The 22,212-nt window shown below is 46.0% G+C and overlaps 2 protein-coding genes across 2 annotated transcripts in view; one reads left to right on the top strand and one right to left on the bottom strand.

Annotated features, from left to right (window-relative positions):
• GCNT7 (glucosaminyl (N-acetyl) transferase family member 7) overlaps positions 1-5,769 on the top strand; it is a 10,620-nt gene extending 4,851 nt beyond the window's left edge. Inside the window, exons 1-3 of the mRNA XM_025039704.1 lie at positions 1-792; positions 1,770-1,865; positions 5,552-5,769. The exon at positions 1-792 is cut by the window's left edge and continues 4,851 nt beyond it. Of these exons, the coding sequence (XP_024895472.1) occupies positions 1-792; positions 1,770-1,865; positions 5,552-5,769 (1,106 nt within the window). The remainder of the gene's footprint in view (positions 793-1,769; positions 1,866-5,551) is intronic.
• RTF2 (replication termination factor 2) overlaps positions 1-21,084 on the bottom strand; it is a 32,011-nt gene extending 10,927 nt beyond the window's left edge. The window contains exons 1-5 of the mRNA XM_006921933.3: positions 20,910-21,084; positions 18,917-19,011; positions 18,109-18,202; positions 16,763-16,902; positions 13,743-13,821 (exon numbers count right to left, since the gene is read on the bottom strand). Of these exons, the coding sequence (XP_006921995.1) occupies positions 13,743-13,821; positions 16,763-16,902; positions 18,109-18,202; positions 18,917-19,011; positions 20,910-20,978 (477 nt within the window). The 5' untranslated portion in view covers positions 20,979-21,084. The remainder of the gene's footprint in view (positions 1-13,742; positions 13,822-16,762; positions 16,903-18,108; positions 18,203-18,916; positions 19,012-20,909) is intronic.
• Positions 21,085-22,212: the final 1,128 nt, after the last annotated feature.

Here is a 22,212-nt window from a genome sequence, read left to right as displayed (position 1 = left end):
AAGAGGCAGCCCTCCAAATTGCAAAGTTCTGTAAAACGCCGCACGGACTGGGAATACTTGCTCACTTCCGCACAGCAGGAAACTGCTCCAGGATTTCCCAGGCGCTGCACTTCATGTCCAGGCCCCTGTCAGCAGAGGAAGGCAACTTCTCTCTGGCATATATTATAACCGTTCCTAAGGAGCTGGCCACATTTGTGCAGCTTCTCAGAACGATTTATGTACCTCAAAATGTTTACTGCATTCATGTTGATGAAAAGGCCCCGAAGAAGTATAAGACTGCTGTGCAAACCCTGGTTAGCTGTTTTGAAAATGTTTTCATTTCATCCAAGAGACAGAAGGTGGCTAACACCGGCTTTACAAGACTACAGGCAGATATCAACTGCATGAAAGACCTAGTTCGTTCCAAATTTCAATGGAGCTATGTCATTAATCTTTGTGGACAGGATTTTCCAATCAAAACCAACAAAGAAATCATACACTACATCAGAAGCAAGTGGAATGATAAAAATATCACTCCTGGAGTAATTCAACCACCGAACACTAAATCCCAGATGAGTCAAAGTCGTCCCGAATCCACTCCTGAAGGGAGCATCTATGTCTCTCCAAATAAAATATTCAAAGATAAACCACCTCATAACTTAACAATTTATTTTGGAAGTGCTCACTACGTACTAACGAGGAAGTTTGTACAGTTTGTACTGACGGACATCCGTGCAAAAGACATGCTTCAGTGGTCCAAGGACATCCACAGCCCAGAACGACATTACTGGGTGACTCTGAACCGACTGAAAGGTAAGGACAAATCGACAATATGTTGTGTTGAAATCAGAGGCGACGCGGAATTAATTCTTAACGAATAGTCTTTCCCTCAGCTACGCTCCGGTTTGGTAAGTAACTCTATATTTTGCAAGACCTTCTACTTGGGGAGTACAGGAGAGTCTCTGATTTTAGGGGTGCGGAGTTGGCTGAGTGAGCGCCATGTTCCCAAAGCAGCCTGCCTGCTTTCGTCCCCTCTCCAGAATGAAGCATTTTGCATCTCCTCAAATTGAGCCTTTTGAAAATTCTAAGTGCAAACATTTGGAAAGTTTTTTATTTCTTCATTTGCGTAACAAACACTACTGAATACCTACCAGTGCCAGGCCTTGTGCTAGGGGCTCTTTAAAAATGAAAAGTATTAAAACTAGAAATTTGTTTGCAGCAAATGGGGTACCTGAGATAGGTCCTCTGAGAGGCAGAGGCGGTCAGGGGCCTTCCCTTGAGGGGTCTTATTTTCTCTCTGTATAAAGCTGATTAGCTCCTGTAGAGAATGTGGCTTGAAGCTTCAACAGCTAAGCTGACTGGTCCAGATGACAGGACAGACAAATCCAGCCGAAACTGGTCAGGACCTTCTAGAATCTCTCACATGTACTGAAAATCCTACTTTCAAATCACCTCAGAGGGTTCTTATGGAGAAAACACAATCCAAAGAGACCGCACACAACCACGAAGGGCACACAGTACACATTAAGTCAGTTACTAGGGACGGAGGAAGAAATGGAAAAAGAAATCTAATTAAAAAGATGGAGAGGCCTCGGTCAACCCTCTGCTACTGCCAGTGTAGTGCAGGCCACCAGCCCCCGAAAGTGCTGGCCTTTTATCAGAGGATGGCACTTGAAACGAGGCTGGACTTCGTGTCTAGAGAAAATGGAATGACAGTGAGGTAGAACTGGCACTAAACGGGCTGAGGAGCTGGGTCCCACTCTGCTTTCTTGCTTCCCCTCCGCCCGCAGATGCTCCGGGTGCCACACCCAATGCTGGCTGGGAAGGCGACATTCGAGCCATTAAGTGGAGAAACGAGGAGGGGAAGGTTCACGATGGATGTAAAGGTAAAAACAAAACCAAAAAAAAGTCTTCAAATGTCACAAAAACTGTACAACTGCTGCCTCAATGACAGGGATGAGACTGGCAACCAGACTCAAGTGCGCTGGAATCAGTGGGGGTCCAATGCATGGTGCCAACTGTCAACGACTTTTTTTTTTTAAAGTATAAGAGCCACACAGAAAAGCACACAAAGTATAAGTGTTCAGGCTGATAAATGTTCAAAGTAAACAGGCGACAGGGCTGCAACTTTTAGTCTTAAGATGAAAATACACGAGGGATCTGGCTTTTCCCACCTGTTCCTAGAATTCAAACTCACTTATCTATTAAAAATGAGTCCTGTGTCTCCCTGGGTCTCTCCATTAAAACAGGAAACCGAATAGCACAGGCACGCGCTCCACAGTGTGCTTGGCCCACTACCAGCTGCGGGCTGCCTGCCGCCCGCGTTTATGAACACAGTTCTGCTGGCCACAGCAATGCCCGTTGACTTACTGTACTGTTTACGACAACAAAGCACGGCCGGAAACATCCCCTCTGGCCCTTTGCAGGAAGTTCCTATGCTGCTCTAGAGGGACAGGCTTCACACCCGTTTTGCGTGCAAGCTCCTTAAAAAGAGACTAGACAAAAATTCACTATAGGTTTAAATGTTGCACAGCTGTGCTTTCCAACCTACTATAAATTGTATGTGTTTTAAATCATTTTTCATCAGGATCTTGCAGCTATAGATTTAATTTAAGCTCAATTTACGGGCCACCTCTGTCCTATGATCTAATTGGCAGAGGCGCTCCATGGCCAAGCTCGTCAAGCCAAAGATTGAATTTCTCTCTGAAAAAGCTGGATTTCATTTTTTAGATTCAAAGAAATGTTTTAATATGCATCCCTGCAGAGACCTTGCAAAGAAACCTTAATATTAAGCACTTAGATAAGGCAGGTGCCCCGCCCACACTTAAGATGGTCTCGCTGAAGGAGGGTCTGTTTGCTTTGCCCACAGCAGTCACCTGAGGCACTGTGAATGCCTCTGCCCCTGTCTGATGTCCCAGGGCAACAGACAAAAGCATGATTTGGGGAGGAGGAGAGCCGGTTCCTCGTCTGTGAAAAGTCTGGAGAAGTGGTTCACTGCAGACTTCTCAGGCCACATGGGTTTTGGGGAAAATATCTACGGAGTCGAAAAGCTAGAACCTGGCTCCCGGGGAACGATTCCTGCTTCCTGCCTGCTGTCCGTGCCGACTCTCTGCACGTGCCCGGAGCCCAGTCTGAAGATGCTGCTTGCAAGGAGCGGGCAGTCTCGGGAAGGGAAAAGGGATGGTGAACAATTCACAATGCCCTGCGATGAGTCCAGCCGAGATGTGCAGACATGCTGGGGGCACTCGCGGAAGGCAATGGGCCTGACCTTGCTGGGGCCGCAAACGGTGGCGGACAGAGAATGCAAAACTAGGGCACATCCGTGAGTGACGGTGGCCCTGGCAGAGCACCCTCTCTCCAGGGGGACCCGGCCCTGCCCTGTCTCTTTGCAAGCAGCTTCCAGGCCACCCCAGGTGCTGCTGCACGGGGCTACCATTACCTATGTGAACAGTGCACTTGGGTATGGTCCTTGGTTAGAATACAGTAGATCGGACATGCAAAATAGACTATGGTCACCCCGATTTGAGCTGTTTAGAAGACTGACCTAAAAGAGACAGGCTGTAGACAAATAAAAATGTAAAATCTAATATCAAAATAGTTCAAAGACGGGCGGTTCCTGCTGTGTGCCATACAGCCACACTCACAACAGGTACCAGGTCCAGGGGCTGCAATGATCTCTAGGATCTTTAAAAAGGTAGCACTGATTCAACGAGGCAGATGCTCACAGAGCAAGGAGGTGACGGTTAAACGGCAGGCGAACAAACCACTGGCCTTCCGTTAGGAAGCAGGAGCTCACCGCCATCACCCACAGGGACTGGCGTGGCCAGTAAAAGCGTGCTTAGGAAAAGAGGGAGCTCAGGCTCCTCTCGAAAATGTGATTCCCTTGGGTGCGCAGATGGTACGGAAAGTCACCAAGGGCTGTTGCCAGCAATAATAAAGTAATGATTCAGAATTATTACAGTGGCAACCTGAATATTTCAAAGTCTGCAAGGAAACCTAGTTACTGTAAATCTTAAAAATCATCATTCCCTAAAAGTCAACACTTCGGAAAGTTCCTGCCATCGTTAGCTTTAGTGTGCAAACCGACCAACCAGGAAAGCGGCAACATGTCCATCTGTGGCCAGCATTAGGGTCAGCCACCGTCAGGGGCTGAGCACTGTCACCGGGGCAGTGTGGTCAACCCCTCTGGGCCTGCGGTCAACCCTCACGACGACTCCCAGGTAGAAACCAGTGTGGTTCACACTTTGCAGATGAGGACCCGCAGGCTCAGAGAAGTGATGTCACCCCCGAAGTCACAGGAAGTGGCACAGAAAAGTGGCAGAGCGGGGTCTCAAACCAGGTGTAGCCACCTGGCGGCACTCCACCGGGCAAGCTTACAGCCCAGCCCTGCATGCAGAGTGACAGCCATCCTGTTACTACCGGCGACAAAGAGCTCGTTTAATCACCAAAACAGCATCAGTACTAACGCGACTCTGAGAACGTTCCATTTGTGTGTGTCCCTTCCAGTTCAAACCCGCACGTATATAAATCACAGACTTGTCCAGTCACGATCAAGGTTGGCTGATTCCCTTCACCGTCCTAAGTTTTTTCACACTGCTTGTCTTTACATTCATACTTTTCGATTGGTTACGTGTAATTCTACTGAGAATCTATGACGCTGTACCAAGAATGTCCATCATTTAAAAAGGTTTCAACATCTACGACAGCGGCCACCCACACAGCGCTGACCACGGTCCAGCGCCAGGCCCTTCGCTGGCTGTGGACTTGCTCGATACGGGAAGGGCTCTTTCTGATTATTTCAGCCTTACTGGACATTTCTGTGCATGTGACGCCAGCTCTTTTTAATAACATTTCCTGAAGACTGGCTTTCAGAAGTGGGGGGACTGGGCTGGCGTGGGCAGGAGCAGGGCAGAGCGGACAGGAGAAAAGAGGAAGGTGTCCAAAACGGATGCAACTTTCCCTCACGCACGAGCTGAGAGCGAGCTTACTTGTCTGCAAACTGCGGGCGCTGATGGGAACCGCCTCATAGTGTCGGAGGGAGGGTCAGAGACAGGGAGTGAGAAGCGCCAGCAGCACCAGGCCCAGAAACCACGCTACTGAGTTCATCCCCAAGGGATCCAGTCAGCACTGGATTCTCTGTCATTCCCGTTTAATCTGTTTACACCAAACACTCACTCTACATCACTGATAAAGGATCGAAGCAATGGCCTGTTAAAATCCACGCGACTCTTGTGAACTGCCCACGTGAAAGAAAAGACTGAAAAGTTAACGGAACTTAACGCAGAGCTCCGGGAGTTTAGACTTTGCCAGGCGAGGGAACGCTGCTACCTCCCCCGTGTTCATGACTAGCTAGGATGCCACGGCGCTCACCTAACGTAGCCACAGAACACTTGAGAGATCACTGAGAAAGCAGGAAACTTCTGTTCCACCATAAATTCAAGATTCACCCTAAAAGCCCCTGTCGAACGACCGTGGCAGTCATGTTTAATCGGAACCCCTCAAAGATGACCCTGTGTGGCTGTAAACTGACGTGGGAAGGAAGGTGACTAAGTTTCTGGGTCTCTCTCCGCAGGCCGCTACGTCGGCGACAGCTGTGTGTACGGACCAGGAGACCTGCCGTGGATCATTCGGTCGCCTTCTTTGTTTGCCAGCAAGTTCGACTCCTCCACAGACCCCACCGCGGTCACGTGCCTGGAGCGGCGGCACAGACGCCAAGCGCTGCGGCAGGCGGAGGTTCCCGCGGACCCTCACTGGCGCTTCCAGCAGTGGAGTCAAGTGGAGTCATCTTAATGAGAAACGGAACCGCTGAGCTGTCATTTGTAAGACGTGTTTGCTTCCTTGACTTGAAATAAGAGAAATTCGACCAAAAGAGAAAGATGGGAAAACGATTCTTTGATACAAGGTTGTCCAAAGATGAATTTAGAAAAATGCTATTGACGTTACTTTGCTACTGATTACAGGCCACTTTTATAGTTTTGAGGAAAAAATCATGAGAGAAAGAATAACTCAAGCTACTGCTGGTGAGAGATGGAGAAACCACCTGGAGGGCTGACCGCTTCATTAACAGCTGCTGAAGATCGAGACCCTCCGAACTTAGATCAGGCTCAGGTGAGAAGGAGAACGCGGCTTGTTAGAAGCGGTGGCGGGGGAGGCTGAGAGGCAAGGCCGCCACCATGAGCGGAACAGGCCAGAGGCCCGGACAAAGCAGCAGCCTCCGTGAGCACCAGAACCAACTACAGTCCAATTCTGTGTTCGTTTGTGAGGTAGAAGAACAAAATTAAACCACATGTAAAAAACGTCTGAAATATATTGCTATGGACTGTATCTTAAAAGCAATGCATTAATAGGGATCTTGAGATAATTTCTCTAGCTTTCTGGAAATAGAACTTTCCCGCTAACGTGTAGAGTCTGCTGGTCAACTTTTCTACTAGATTTTTCTTATGTGTAAAAGTTTAACACTCCCTGTACTGGATATTATGCGGTTCCCCAGGCTTAATATTCCCCCAAACCATAAAGATAGCAGAAAGCTACAATAAGCTGGAGGCCAGAGGCCGAAAATCAGAATTTGACAATCACTTTTGAAGATGCCCTGCCTTTTCTAAGTTATTTTCTCCCCTTCCCACTTCACCCACCCCATGAAAAGAATTCAAAAAAAAAAATTCTGAGTGCAAATTTCTGTTTTACTTTTTGACTTTATAACACCCATACACCTCACCCACTCATCACAAAGACTAAATCAATGAAGCCAGAGAGGCTAGTGAGTCAAAGCTACTGATCACGTCTCTAAAACCTAGGTCAGTGCTTCGCAAACTTTAGTGTGCATACAAATCCCCTTGTCAGAATCCGGCTTCTGATTCTGCAGGTCTGGGAATCTGCATTTCTTAAGAGAGAACGAAAGCTCCCAGGTGACGCCAACGCGCAGGACCACGGATCATGCTTTGAATAACAAGCGCATCATTTACTCTGCAATCTGTAATTACTCCGATGTGTCTCGTATTACGGAAGGGAAGAACACAGTGGGGAATACAACTGATTTTTTGGCTAGTGATTTGTTTATAGTGAAAACAAAAAAATACCTAGCAACTACATCTCTTTGGACCCTATTTACTGAAATCAAGTGTACATGCTACGTGTTTCAGAACACAGAACCAGAGCTGGTTCAGGTCCCCGAGACTCATTTACTGCATTGAAAAGCCAAATGTAGATGGAGCTAGAGTGAAAAGTAGAGACAACGCATGCCCTACGCATCACTGAGCTTCCTGACGCTGCTCTTTTGACATCGATTTCTCTAAATTTCAGACATTACCTAACAAGTGAAAATTTTGTTTTATTCACAAACTATATAAATGTGTAACCCATGTACTACATACTTGAAACTAATAATAAAATTTAAAAAACATGTTTGTTTTAGACTTTGACACTGTGGCTTTATCTCACTCCATTTACATTTTCCCAATACACGACAGTTCCTGAAACTGTACCTTCAGCCTTTCTTTCGGTCTTCACCTCTTCTTCCTGGGCGTCCGGCTAGACTACACTTCCCAGGCTGCCTTGCAGTTAGGTGTGGCCACCTGACAGTTCTGGCCAATGGAAAGTGAGAAGCGATGAGCACCACTGCTGCGTGGCTGACCTACTATCACTAAACTTAAGAGACTTTAAATTGGTAGTACGAGTGTGGTTCCTGATAGCAGTATACAAATTTCTCGCTTAATTTTCTTCCTCATTAAAAAATGTTATTGTTTGGAATTTGGGTCTAAAAGGAAAGCATCCAAGAATTTATTCTAATTCCTTCATTTTTTATAGATAAAGCCGAGAGAGGTGAGTGATATTCCCAAGCCAGCACTGGTGCCTGAGCCATAAGTGATATATAACAGGCTCTAAACACTGGTCACACGAATGAATGAATGAATCGATCAATCAATGACTCCTGCTCAAGTTTTCCAGTGCCCTATGATTCCCTAAACTGAATAGTAGTATCGCTTAAACGCCCCCTGTGCCCCAAATGCTGACGCCTTAACCCAGGTACATCATAATGTGACCTTTGGGAACCAGGTCACTGCAGACATCAGTTAAGCTGCAGTCACTAGGGTGGGCCCAAAATGACTGGTGTCCTTATAAAAAGGGGAAATGTGCACACGAACAGATCCCATAGAGGAAAGGCGACAGGAAGAGACACAGGGAGAAGACAGCCATCTACCAGTCAGGGAGAGAGAATGGTAAAGGTCCCAGCCTCCAGCCTCCAGCAGGAACCCACCCTGCCCTGACCGTGATCTCGGACTTCCAGCCTCCAGAAGCGAGACAACAAATTTCCGTTAAGTCACCCAGTTTGCGGTCCCTATGGCGGCCCTAGCAAACTGCTACGTATTTAATCCAGCTACGCAAACAGTGTTTTAATGTAAATTATATAAATGAAAAATGCTTATTATCTTGCTTTCCTGACAACGGATTTATTTTTAAGAAAATTTCCCCGCTGAGATATTCCTGATTGACAGCCAGGGACAGCAGGTCTCGATGGCCACAGCGACCCCATTAGGAGACAGGAAGAGCTGGCGCTCCTGGTCCCGCCTGGTTCCGGCTTCTCCTTGTGCAACCCGGACGCGGTCAGTTCCCCTTTCTCCCACTTCCTTCCCTTCCACCGAAGTGCTCAGGGTACAGACTTTCAAGTGTGCCGGCGTTCGGTGAAATTTCCCAAGCACCCACAAAACGGTTTCGGAGTTCCCTTGTAACACTGCATTTCCATAAAATAAACTTCTCCGTAAAGCTGTTATGTATGTTTGCCAGCATGGTTGCGAATATGACGTCTGAGGTCAGCCAATGCAAAGGCAAACTGTGCACCAATCTAAGAGATGGCTACTGTTCTGGGTACAAGGAAAAAAATTTGCTCTAGATCAGTGGGCACCCCCCCCCAAACCTGAAAGTCCATTAGAATTATTCTGAGAACTCTTAAATAAAAGTGGAAATCCATGAGGGTCCACACCCACGCTAGAGGTTTCGATTTAGCGGGTCTGGGGTGGTGGATGGGAACTTAACAAACTACTGGAGTGGTTCTAAGGTGCAGCCTGGTTTGGGAACCACTGATTTAGGACGTCTGGCTTTGGTAATGAACTTCTGCTTAATCTCCCACCTTCTCTTATCTACATTCTTCCAAGCAGACTTCCTGAGAGTACTCACGAGTGCATCTAACACTTACACAACACCCCGCGTACTATGTGCTAAACACACACACACCGCAGACACAGAGTATGCAAGGGTCCCTTCCTGCTCAAAGGAACCCACGCCGGCCGACTTCCCGCTCCTTCACTATGCGTCTCACACCTGCTGTCAAACTCCTGCCCTTGTTCCTTCCCTGCTGTCTGTCCACCCACACAGGGCTAAACATTCACACTCCCAGGGTCACCGATGGCCCCTCCTGCAATCCCATCTGGGCCTGCTCCTCGGTCTGGCCCTTGAAGCTGCCACTGCCCAATCTAACTCACACCTCTGGCCTCTCTCCCTGCCCCACACGCCCAGGCCTGTAGTCCTGCCCCGCTCACACTGTGACTGCCGCTTGTGTCCCTCTCCAGAGGCTGCCTGGGCCGCCTCTTCCCTCTGAGCAGGCTGTCCCCCGTGTCCTCTCCACACCCTGACTGTCCCCCCACAATGTACTCCCATCACTTACCACAGCATCTCACAATTTTTTTTTGCATTCCTCTGCCAAAAGTACTGTCAGTATCTTAATATTTTTCTTTAAATCTACCCAGTTTCTACTTAAATTTACTTTAAAAGTTAACTTTGTGCTCCTACCATAAGCAGTACCCCTTGCCATAAATACAAACTAAGCATAAAAACACAGAGAACACAAAGCAAGTCTCACCAGACCCTGCCTGCCCAAGCTCTGAGCGTAGGGTCCACGCTCTTGGGGGCTCAGCCAGAGTTAGAGAAGTGTCGAGGTGCGCCAGGGACACCCAGAGAGAGAGGCCTGGAGGCACAGAGAGGTGTTGGGTGTGCTAGGGCCGCCCGATCGTCCTGGATGGAGGCACAGAGAGGTGTCAGGTGTGCCAGGGACACCCAGAGAGAGAGGCCTGGAGGCACAGGGAGGTGTCAGGCTGCCCGATCGTCCTGGAGGCAGGCAGACGGTCTGCGCAGCGCCAGGGCGGGAGCTGCTCTCTTCCCACAGTGTCACGTGCAGACACCTGGTGTCCTGTTAGTGGGCCCCCCGCACCCGCACTCCTACCAGCAGCAGCCACGTCCCAGTCTCTGGGAGAGGGACCGATGAGAGCCATGCTCTGCCATGAAGGCCCAGAACAAACAGCCCCGCCTTCACTGAGCCATTTCTCACCAGCAGCGAGAACAGTTCTCTGGGCTCTGAACCCCAGTAACATCTCTATCATGTCCTTGGCACCCGGCCTCAAACAGAGTAGAGTATGGTTTTCCATGTAACCATGACCCCTGCAGGACCGCGGGCTCCGTGATGCAGTGCCTAGCCCGTTCTCCCTTCGAGCACCTGCACCTCACCTTCAGTGCAGGAGATGGAAGACGTACTGAGGAGTAAACAGCATAAACCAATTCCTGAACGTACCCTGTGAACTTCTCTTTTGTAAAAGCTCAATGAGCCAGGTTCCAAATCCTACGATGGCTTTATTCATAATCGCCCCGAACTGACTACTGTGCCGCCAATTACCTTTTGCCTGGCTTTTGAGTCTCAAATCAATGAGACCACCGTGTGTCCTCCTCCATGTCTGGTATCTTTTTATAGAGAGTCTGTTTTAAAACTAAAGTCCATCCGGTCTAGCTTAAAGCTGCCCTCTGGCTTCCCGCTGCTCTCAGAATAAAACCCTCCCAGGCCCTACAGGAGGTGACACCTGCCTGACCCTTGACCTCATGTACTACTCCAGTCCTGTCCCCATCCTCCGCCACACTTTCTGCTCCCTGAGCCAGCAGCGGCCTCTGTTACCGCTGAAATTCTGCTCCAGCTTCACTTGGCTGTCTCCTTCGCACCCTCAGGTCTTGGCTCAAACCTCCAGAGGCACCTCTGCCAATCACCACTAAGGTGGCCTCTGGTACAGCACCCTCTGGGCTTCCTTCCTCGCATCTGTCACAACTTGCTTAGTTACTTGAGTCTCTCTCTCTAGCCGGAACGCGGGTCCCATGCAGGCAGGGCCCGTGTCGCTCTCCCCCACCGATACCCCACTGTACGGCGTCTGGGGCAGGGGCTGCCCATAACAGTTATTCAACAAGAGTTGTTCAATGAAAAATCATTCACAGCAGAGCGGAACAGTACAGGGAGGCCTCACGAAGTCCAAGCAGAGCTAATGAGAGTGGAAAGCCAGGAGCTGCTGGCATCCCTAACACCTCACCTAAATGCCTGGCTTTCCGCGGGCCGGCGGAGCACCGAAGGCACTAGCGTCCCGTCCCGGCGGCAGCCACGACACCGCGAGAGCAAAGGCGTCGGCATCTCCGTCACGCGAGCTGAGAGGTGAGCGCTCACATCAACCGTTTGCTCACTTGTAAGAGCACTGACTGAGGACACGTGACACGCTCTGGAGAGGACGAGCCCTCGGGTGAAGGAGAGATGGACAAGCGCCCCGCTCTCACACGCAGTGAAAATATGCTGTATGACACCATGAGGACAGATACGTGTTACACATTCGCCCAAGTCTGCGGAACATACAGCATCAAGATAACGTGTCAGGGCAGGTTAATCGACTGTGGCGCATGTGCCGCTCTGGCGTGGGAGTTGATGGTGGGGAAGGCTGTGCATATGGGGGAGGGGGGCAGAGGCAACATGGGCAATCCCTTACTTACCTCTTAATGCTGCTACCCCAGTAACATCTCTATCATGTCCTTGGCACCCGGCCTCAAACAGAGTAGAGTATGGTTTTCCATGTAACCATGACCCCTGCAGGACCGCGGGCTCCGTGATGCAGTGCCTAGCCCGTTCTCCCTTCGAGCACCTGCACCTCACCTTCAGTGCAGGAGATGGAAGACGTACTGAGGAGTAAACAGCATAAACCAATTCCTGAACGTACCCTGTGAACTTCTCTTTTGTAAAAGCTCAATGAGCCAGGTTCCAAATCCTACGATGGCTTTATTCATAATCGCCCCGAACTGACTACTGTGCCGCCAATTACCTTTTGCCTGGCTTTTGAGTCTCAAATCAATGAGACCACCGTGTGTCCTCCTCCATGTCTGGTATCTTTTTATAGAGAGTCTGTTTTAAAACTAAAGTCCATCCGGTCTAGCTTAAAGCTGCCCTCTGGCTTCCCGCTGCTCTCAGAATAAAACCCTCCCAGGCCCTACAGGAGGTGACACCTGCCTGACCCTTGACCTCATGTACTACTCCAGTCCTGTCCCCATCCTCCGCCACACTTTCTGCTCCCTGAGCCAGCAGCGGCCTCTGTTACCGCTGAGATTCTGCTCCAGCTTCACTTGGCTGTCTCCTTCGCACCCTCAGGTCTTGGCTCAAACCTCCAGAGGCACCTCTGCCAATCACCACTAAGGTGGCCTCTGGTACAGCACCCTCTGGGCTCCCTTCCTCGCATCTGTCACAACTTGCTTAGTTACTTGAGTCTCTCTCTCTAGCCGGAACGCGGGTCCCATGCAGGCAGGGCCTGTGTCGCTCTCCCCCACCGATACCCCACCGTACGGCGTCTGGGGCAGGGGCTGCCCATAACAGTTATTCAACAAGAGTTGTTCAATGAAAAATCATTCACAGCAGAGCGGAACAGTACAGGGAGGCCTCACGAAGTCCAAGCAGAGCTAATGAGAGTGGAAAGCCAGGAGCTGCTGGCATCCCTAACACCTCACCTAAATGCCTGGCTTTCCGCGGGCCGGCGGAGCACCGAAGGCACTAGCGTCCCGTCCCGGCGGCAGCCACGACACCGCGAGAGCAAAGGCGTCGGCATCTCCATCACGCGAGCTGAGAGGTAAGCGCTCACATCAACCGTTTGCTCACTTGTAAGAGCACTGACTGAGGACACGTGACACGCTCTGGAGAGGACGAGCCCTCGGGTGAAGGAGAGATGGACAAGCGCCCCGCTCTCACACGCAGTGAAAATATGCTGTATGACACCATGAGGACAGATACGTGTTACACATTCGCCCAAGTCTGCGGAACATACAGCATCAAGATAACGTGTCAGGGCAGGTTCATCGACTGTGGCGCATGTGCCGCTCTGGCGTGGGAGTTGATGGTGGGGAAGGCTGTGCATATGGGGGAGGGGGGCAGAGGCAACATGGGCAATCCCTTACTTACCTCTTAATGCTGCTGTGAACCTGAAACTGCTCTAAAAAAATAAAGTCTTATTAAGAAAAGAAAAAAGAAAAGGGAAAGAAAAGAAAAAGGAAAAAAAAGGAAAGAAAAGAAAAAAAAAAGAAAAGAGAAACCCTCACGGTCCCGCGGGGGAAGCATCGCAAACTACCAACTGCGTTCTGATGAGCTCAGTGGGCTCCACGGGGCCGGGGGACGGGGAGGGGTTTGGTAGCGAGGGCTCACAGACGGAGCAATCGCTCGGGAACTAGGGGCCCAGGAAGGGCCTTGCAGGCTGGCAGGGCAGAGAACAAAGGTATCGAACGAGAGGCGCTCACTTGGGGAGCTGCCTGAGCTTAGTCTGAGCTGAACGGGCAGGCAGGGACATGTCACAAGAGGCAGTCTGACGCTGTGGAAGGATTTTAAACAGAAAGAACTGTGGGATGTTTGAAATAACACATGGAGGAAAGGACCCTGGACCAGCTGATTTCTTCAGCTACCAAGAAGGAACAAATGATATATGTCAACAACTCACTGTGTGACAAACTTCCGCTTTTATCTCTTTCAAGGCTCGTTCAGAAAACACGCAACCACAGCTCCGCAGGAAGCAAAACCTGGAGAAATAATCCAATGTGAAGAATGACTTAAATACTAATTTAAAAATTATCGCCCACATTATCAATTAGCATTTGTTCAGTTTCTAAAAAGGCCAAGAACCACAAAGAAAGACGGTTACATTTGATTCCATTAAGAAAAATAATTAGTATGTTCTAAATGTGTACATATAAATTAAAAGCACAAACACAGGCCATAGTCCCATTCCCGCCCCTCTGCAATAAGCCTTTGGAATAAAGTGTCTCCTACAAATAAAAATAAATACATTTTAAAAAACCCCACAAACGTAAAAGGACAGAATAGAAACTCAGGAAAAAAACATTTTAAACATAGATGCAATTCAGAGTTAAAAAATATTCAAAAAGGTCTTAAAAGGCAATATTAAACAATACAAAAAATGGGCAAAAGGCATTAACATATGGTTCACAAAAGAAATACAAATGGCCAAAGCACATAATGGATGCTTAAACCAAACTATTAATTAAAGAAATGCTTTTCAGAGCGATGACATGTAGTATTTTCTCTATCAGGCAATAATGACGGAGAATGAAGGACCCAGCTGGAAGCCGTCCAAGGAAACAGGCATGCCTGTTGGTGGGAGGGTCCGACACTGTACAGCATCGTAAGAGGACAATGTGGCAATATCGAGTAAAGCACACTTTTCAGTATTTCTCCTAAAGAAACATGCCCACAAGCGTGCAAATGCAAAAAACTTGTATTTATGAAGTTGTGTAGCGCAGCACTGCTTATAATGAGGAAAAGGAGCAAACCGCTTAAGGGGTCATCAGCTGGGGAATGGTTAATAAATTATAAATATCCACACGGCTACTAAAAAGAGTAAGGTAAGTCTCCATGCAAGGCCAGGGAAACACGTTTAAATTAGAAAAGTAGGGATAAAAAAGAAGTCACAGTGTATGTATAATATGACTCCATGACTGTGACAAGTACACGTGTATATTTCTATTTGCAGAGGGGAGGGGAGCGTGGTGTGTGTGTTGGTGTTGGGAGGGTCTGGGGGAGAGCTAAACACCAAACAACTCATAATGCTACAACTGAAGACTAGGACTGGTGGGGCGGGGGGCGGGGGTGCGGAGAGGGAAGGCGCGGGGGCGACTTGACATTCGACTTTACACGTTCCTCTAAAAGTGCCACGACAGAAACGTTTGCCAGTTTCCTGGGATTACAGCAGCTGCAGACCGGCCTGACAAACACCCAATTAATAACACTGCTACATTATTAAATGTTGTTTAGGACCAAAAGAAATCCTATTTTATGGATGCTTACAACAGTTAGTAATTTAGGAAATTAGGTTTTTCTTTAAATAAAGGCTCAGTGTTTTTATTAGGCTAGTAATTTCTATTTTTCTATATGTTTAAATCTTTATTATACAAACTTTACTAAATACATAAATAAATTTTCTAATGGGAAGACCCTATTCACAGGAGCGGGGCAAAGCCAAAAGGGGCAAAGCCCGATTAACTGGGAAGAGAACAAGGAGACGAGCAAATGGAAAGGAAGAAAACTAAGGGAAGCCGCAGTGAGAGCAAGAGGCTACAGGTAACTCCTGCTCGGGACCCCAGAGGTGCGTTTGTTTCTAAGTTCCTCTTTTGAGGTGAATCATGGTTTTCTTAAAAAGAAGTGGGAAGCCAGGCCCAAAAGGTCACATACTGTGTGCTTCTATTTATGTGAAATATCCAGGATACGTAGACCCGCTGGGACAGAAAGCACACCGGCAGTTGCCAGGGCTGAGGTGAGGGCAGACGGGTACACGAGTCTGGTTCCATAGAATACCTTCTGCTTGACCCGAATGGTGAACTTCAGCTTACTTCATTACTTCTCTTTTTTCTGTTTTATCTAGGCATAATGGCATAGGTACTATACTTTTGTGAGGGGGAAACTGTATTATTTAAGATGTACAATTCGATATGATACATGTATACATTGTGAAATGGTCATCATAGTGAAGCTAAAAAACACGTCCATCACCTCACATAATTACCATTAAACGGTGAAATTTTAAAGGGAGGCCTCAATGATTTAAATCCAGAATAACTGAGGTAAAACATACACCTTTAAAGGCAGAGGTCCCTGGCCCTCAATTTTACAAACCCATACAGCCATGTTACCCTGTCTCAGAGCACAGTGGTCAGTTTCTCTGGTGTGTTTAGCCACACAGAGCACACACGTGTCTGAGAATGAATGCACACGCGCCAGAATGCTCCAGATTAAGTATGGCTGTTTATACCTCAATAAACGTTTTTGCTTACTTGAGATGCTTTCCCACCAGTTTCCAATAAATAGTAAAAATGACTACCTTTCAACATGCACCATGTTAGATGGAAGATTCCAGATGACTGACTGGCCTAACAACCATTAAAGATATTTCTAAATGGTGGGAAAAAAAGAGTTCAAAGTCTTGGCTTAGTGAGACATCCTATAAAAAGACACCTACCAACCCATTCGACGTTCATATTTTTTAAGGGAGAAGTAGACAGGTCGCTTACGCTTGCTGTATAAATCTCAACTTTAGATTTCTGGTGCTCTAGCTGGATGGTCTGTTAGCCAAACATTCAAAGCGAATTATGATTATCAGGCGGGCCTTTAGCTGGCTGACAACCACACACTGTGTAACAGTTTTCCACCACGGAATTTTTACCAATTATAAGGGAATGGGATTTGTTTGACAGGAAACAACTGCCCTTTGTTTTTAAAAATCCCTCTTTACTTCAGGTTCTCCTACTCTCAAGTTCGTAAGGCCGCAGACAACAAAGCTGAGTGGGCCTGGACGCCACATTACGAATGGCTGAAAGGGGATGCACGTGGTCTCGTGATGAGTGTCTCAGGCACTATGCAAACCAAAGGACACCGTAAAGAAGTCTGTGTGGCTATCGAGCTACGGCACGGACCCTAGCAGTACCAGTGTTACGTAACCAGACTGACCTGTGTCGCCCATTCATCTCCAAGCCCACGACGGGGCAGATGAAACGTGCCCGCTGCAGGTCGTCGTGTTTGTCACCTTTTGTGTTTCCTTTATCTCCTTTCCACGCAGGATTATCAGAAAGCCTCAGTTCTGTCACATTCTGTGAAAAACCGTCATTACTTTAAGAATTCATTTGATAAACGGATCATTCTTATCCTTAATAACCACATAAATCAACAGAGAAACTGTCATTCTAGTCCCTTCCCATCCAAACCTCTTCTTCCTAGCTACCTTCCTTTGGTCGCCAATTAACATAGATATAATATTAAATCATAAATTGGGATAGAAAACAAGATTCTTAAAACTTACTGACTTATAATGATAACCTTGTACATGTGCATTGCTTTATTTGAATCCTTTTATCTTTACGGTTCAAATTTCTTGGAAGGTTTATTTTTTTGGCATCAAAAGTTCAACTCCACATACTGAATACTATTTTTTTGTAAGTGTAAAATTGTATCAAAAAATGCAATGAAACGATAATCACATTTTTGAGATAATTATGCCACCAAGGGTTTTTAAGGAATGAATTCTCTTCCCAAGGTAAAAGATGACAAAAATCAACACGATTATTTCTATAGCACTACTGTCAGCTACATTTGAGAATTGCTAATCTGTCTGATTACGAGACATATCCTGTATCCTGTAATCACTCCAAGAATTCAAACAAAAGACTAATGATAAAAAATTTAAAAAGAAAGAGAAGGAAAAAAAGAAAAAGAAAAACCGCAAGCCTTAGACTACTTTAAGCCTAACTAGCCATGTGGCCTCAAGGAGTTATTGACAGAGTGTGAGATGAAGTGTTTGACAAGCTTGATGGTTCTCAAATTCTTCACCTTTTTGGATTTTTCTCCTACTGACCAGATTTGAAAGGTTCTGTCTTCTCAACAAACTACTTTTACTAAAAAACTTGTATTTTCACTTTTAATAAAGAACTTTAAAGGCCGATCAGAACTTTTAGTCAGTAGGAGATAACCGCAATGATTTAAGTGACTGAGCTAATAAACTGTAATTCTACAAGTGTCTTCCAAATCAAAAATTCAAGAAGCTGAGTTTTAACTACAAAAACAAAGCCTCTCAACATTCATACACCTCATTAAGCATTTTTAAAGCCCTTTCACACAATTAAATCGTAACAGATTTATAACGCAGGAAGTAAAGGTGTGTGACCTTCTGGCTTCAGTGTTTAGTGACCTGCCCAAGGACTGGAATTCCAAATATCTAGTTCAGTCTATAGTATACACGAATTCTATAAAATAAACCTTAACCACTGAGACTTGGAGCACCTCAGAATCAGCCGTCTTACCTTAATGCTCTTAATGTGAGATGCTGCCTTCCCAAGAGCCTTTTCGGCAGATTTGTCCAACAGGAACTCAATGACTGCGTCTTTGTTATAGAGTCTGCAACAAAAGGAACAGTCAAACATTCGGGTAACAACCAACCTTCACACAAAGGAGGAAGACTAAATTGAGTACAATCCAAAGTCATTTACATTTCATAACAGAAACCCAGCCTTACTGAAAAAGTAAATTTAGTCTTTTCTCAACTATTTCCAGTGCATATAAAGAAAGAAACTAGTTTAAATCAAGGGTTACAAACTGGCAGTCTGAGGGGCTGACTGTGACCTTAAAAAGGATTTTAAACATTGAGAAATTTTTAAAGGTATACATTTTCAACTTTTCCTGGGGCGGGGGGGTGGAACAAAACAAAAACGAAAGACAAAAAAACCCCAGAAGTTCTGGAACCACTAGGTCCACATTCTTGAACTGCAAAAACTGGCTGGACCTGAGTGGCAGCCGCCTCTTCACACAGAACATAAACTCTCCAGTTTCCCGCAGACCCCACCGTCCCTACTGACCCCACATGGCTCCTTCATGCATTTGTTTATGACTTCACTCCTATTAATTCCCAAGTTTTCAGCTCATGGAGAGTAAACAAACCACACTGAATAAAAGAGTATAGAAGTATCTTCACAGACAGGGAAAGATAACCTAGGCTTCTCGAAGTTGCTTGAGATAACTTACAGTTGATGAATCAAGAACTGTGTTTACATATTAAAATTCTTTTAAAAATCATTTAATAAAAACTTGTCTCATTAAGTAAAGGATTCATACCGGCCAAGTTCACAGGCAACTATCGGTCGCCTTAATATTTCTTGACTTAGAGCACAATAGTTCCACTGGGCCACCAATTCAGCATCTTTGTCAACCTATGAAAAGAAAAAAAATCCTTTCAATTAATTTTCACCTCTGAAAAACACACAGTTCACAGTTCTACATATAATGGCTTATTTAGTAGTATCACGCAGTGATGATTTTTGGTTTTTAAATCAAAGAGAGTGACAGAGAAGATGGGATTTAAAGTCCAAGTAATCGATACTATGTCAAATAAACATGACGCCCATGATGAAACAGTTTACATCAAGTTATTAAATTGTTTATGGAAACTACATATGAATATTAACATTTGTATCTTAACCATAAGTTAGGGAAGCCATACAGTAAAAAAGCAGTACAGGTTAATTTCTAACAAGGGAAAGGCTCCGAGATTTTAGCAGAATTTAAGGACTAAGAATTGAAAAGATAGATCTTCTTTTATAAAGTTCAGCACATAGGCTATATAATTCTTCATAAAATCACCAATTTAACAGAAGCACTTTTTGCAAACTCTTCACTAGGGGAAATATCAAAACCTTATCCACAGCATGAAAATCCAGATGTAAGATCATTCACAAGCCTCAAATGATATTTTTATCTATAGAATAGTCCATGGCCCACTCTTTTCCCCTCCTAAAATGCCAAACCAATAGTTTAACAGGATGGCACATTTGGAAAAAAACAGAAATAGAAAAAGAAAAAAAAGAAAAAGAAAAAAATTCCCTTAAATTTAATTTTTGCAGCAGCAACTGCTTACGTGTTTATTGTGGGCCAGGCACTATGCTAAGCAGTTTCTGTGACTTATCTTTTAGCCCTCATAGAAACCCTATTACTCAGTATTTTTACCTTTGTTGTGGAGGAAACTGAGGCATCGAGAGGCTAGGTTACATGCCCAAAGTCACACACCAAGTAGGAGCTGGGATAAGAGCAGGCTGGCTCAGGGACCGTGTGTTTAATCACTACTTTTTATTACCTCTCTATTATTTCAAGCAAAACAAAACAAAAACAAAACCTGCACTATTGCAACTGTTATTCTATCCATTCCCCAGACCCAAAGCCACACTTTGGCAGCTTAAATAGCTTTTATCAGAATTCACTCTGTAGTGAATGCTGAGACCTGTCATCAGTGAAACATTGTATAAAGTACTTTACATGCTTTCTATTATTAAAAAGTAATTACTAGTGCTAACTTTGAAATTCTGAATAAATGTTTGGGATTCTTGGTTTCATTACCTACAGGTTGTGAGATCTTGGTTACATTACTGACTCAATTTCCCTAGCGGGAGCATGGAAATTATTATATATAATGTTGCCGATTACCTGTTGAGAATTAGGAATTACTCATTCATTCACTATACTGTATTTATTGTGCTAGGAACTGTGTACGTTGTAGAAGGGAGGGAAAGGCACAGACTGCCACTAGGAGCTTAATGTTCCCTGAGACGGACATTAATCAACCATGAACAAAATGTATAAGGTGGTAAGGCAGTTTTTAAGAGGACCCGATCTCATGGGGCTAATCAGGGGAATGATTTGGGAAGACGTCCCTGAAGATTGATGTTAGTGTATTGCAAAGTCGATAAACAGCAGTCATCTGTATCACGGTCACTAACGGCAGACAGGCTTCAAATCCTGGCTCTGCCACTTACTAGCGTTGCAACGTTCTCTTCACCCTCAATCTGCATTTCTGAAAAGTGAGCATAACGACGGCACGTACCAATGTGAGAACTGCATGAGATACTCAAAATTCAGGGTACTACCGAGTGAAAGGCAGTATCCAGTATTCAATAAAGGTTACATTATTAACATTGTTCTTAATTCTGAGTTCTCCTAATGGGAAAAAAAGAGCGCAGCAGCATCTGGAAACCCACGGACCCCACCCCACCCCCACCTCCCCTCGCTCCCTGTTGGCCTCAGCACCCCCAGTACCCCCCAGGCCCTCCCTGCTGACCTTCTCAACCTTCTTGGGTCCCTTCACCAGCTCGTGCCTCTTGGGGATTGTTCCCCCGTCGCAACCCATCGCAAACCGGGAGCGGGAGCCAGCAGCGATTCGCCGCACCGTCAACTTCCGGCGTCTTCGGCGACCGCTGCAGTCACTTCCGGCGCGCCGCTGTGACGCAGAACGCCCGTCGCGACGCAGCGGGGTGGGGCCGTTGCTAAGACCCGGTTGCTAAGCGAACGAATGGCATCTATTATTCAGTTAACGTTTATGTGTTTAAAACGGGGAACGCATCTTTATTGAGCGCCCACTGTGACCTAAGCACTCACAGCAAATCGTAGGATTTATAGATTAGGGGGAGAGTAAGATTATCTAAGGCCTGAAACTTTCTGATGCTGTCGTATATTGTATATACATGAAAGTTTGGACACGTATGTGCTTCATTCACAGCCCCCGAAGTCTGAAAGAAATTTATCAAAAAGCAGATATAGTTAACAGATAAAATTATAAAAGAGACACTGACATTTAAATGGCCTTTCCAAGAGACAGGCTGTATTGTATCTGTAATGAGAACTCAAGTCCCTTCTAAAACCCCTGCTAACATCCATGATTGTCTGCTCTCGTGCCCTGGACCGTCTCTCTCTCTGTTCCATTACTTACTATGAATATTATTAGAAAGCCTACTCACTGCGAGGCAGGCGGGTTTTTATGATTGGATGTTATAGTGATGACCAAAGTAAAATATAACAAAGCTGAAAATATCCCTCACTTGGGAATAGAAAATACATTGATATGGAAACTTTGAGAGCTATCTGATTGGATTATCCGCCATCACAACTGTTGAGAATTAAAAGAAAATAAACCCTTTAATCAGTTGGTCTCTCGTTGGCTTATGATTCATTTTTATGCCAGTCACAAGAATGGTAAAGTCCATGATGTTGTTTTCTCCTCAGTCTTTGGGACACTCCGTAGTCATTTCCTCAATAAACCAAAACAAAGTGCAGACTCATTCACAGAAGGCCACAAGCGCGGTTTGGCAGTCCCTGAAACTGATAAGTACTGTTAGAATCTATTTTCTGGTAAGAAAATAGAAGCCTGGGAAGATAAGATGACTCGTTCGAGGCCACACAGCCAGCTAGTCAGTGAGAGAGCTGGGAGTGGGTGCCAAGGTTGGGTTTCTCTCCGAGGGGACAGAAAATCAGATACAGAACAGCATAAACCCAAGGATTTTTAGACAGACCCTCAAATCAGTGCTTTTTGGCAACTAAATCTGCCCCTCGCCGAGCTCATTTGGGAAGAAAAAATAAAAATAGCC

This window comes from Pteropus alecto, unplaced genomic scaffold (genome assembly GCF_000325575.1).
Source record: "Pteropus alecto unplaced genomic scaffold, ASM32557v1 scaffold45, whole genome shotgun sequence".
Taxonomy (NCBI): Eukaryota; Metazoa; Chordata; class Mammalia; order Chiroptera; family Pteropodidae; genus Pteropus; species Pteropus alecto.
This window is presented reverse-complemented; position numbering and strand designations above follow the sequence as displayed.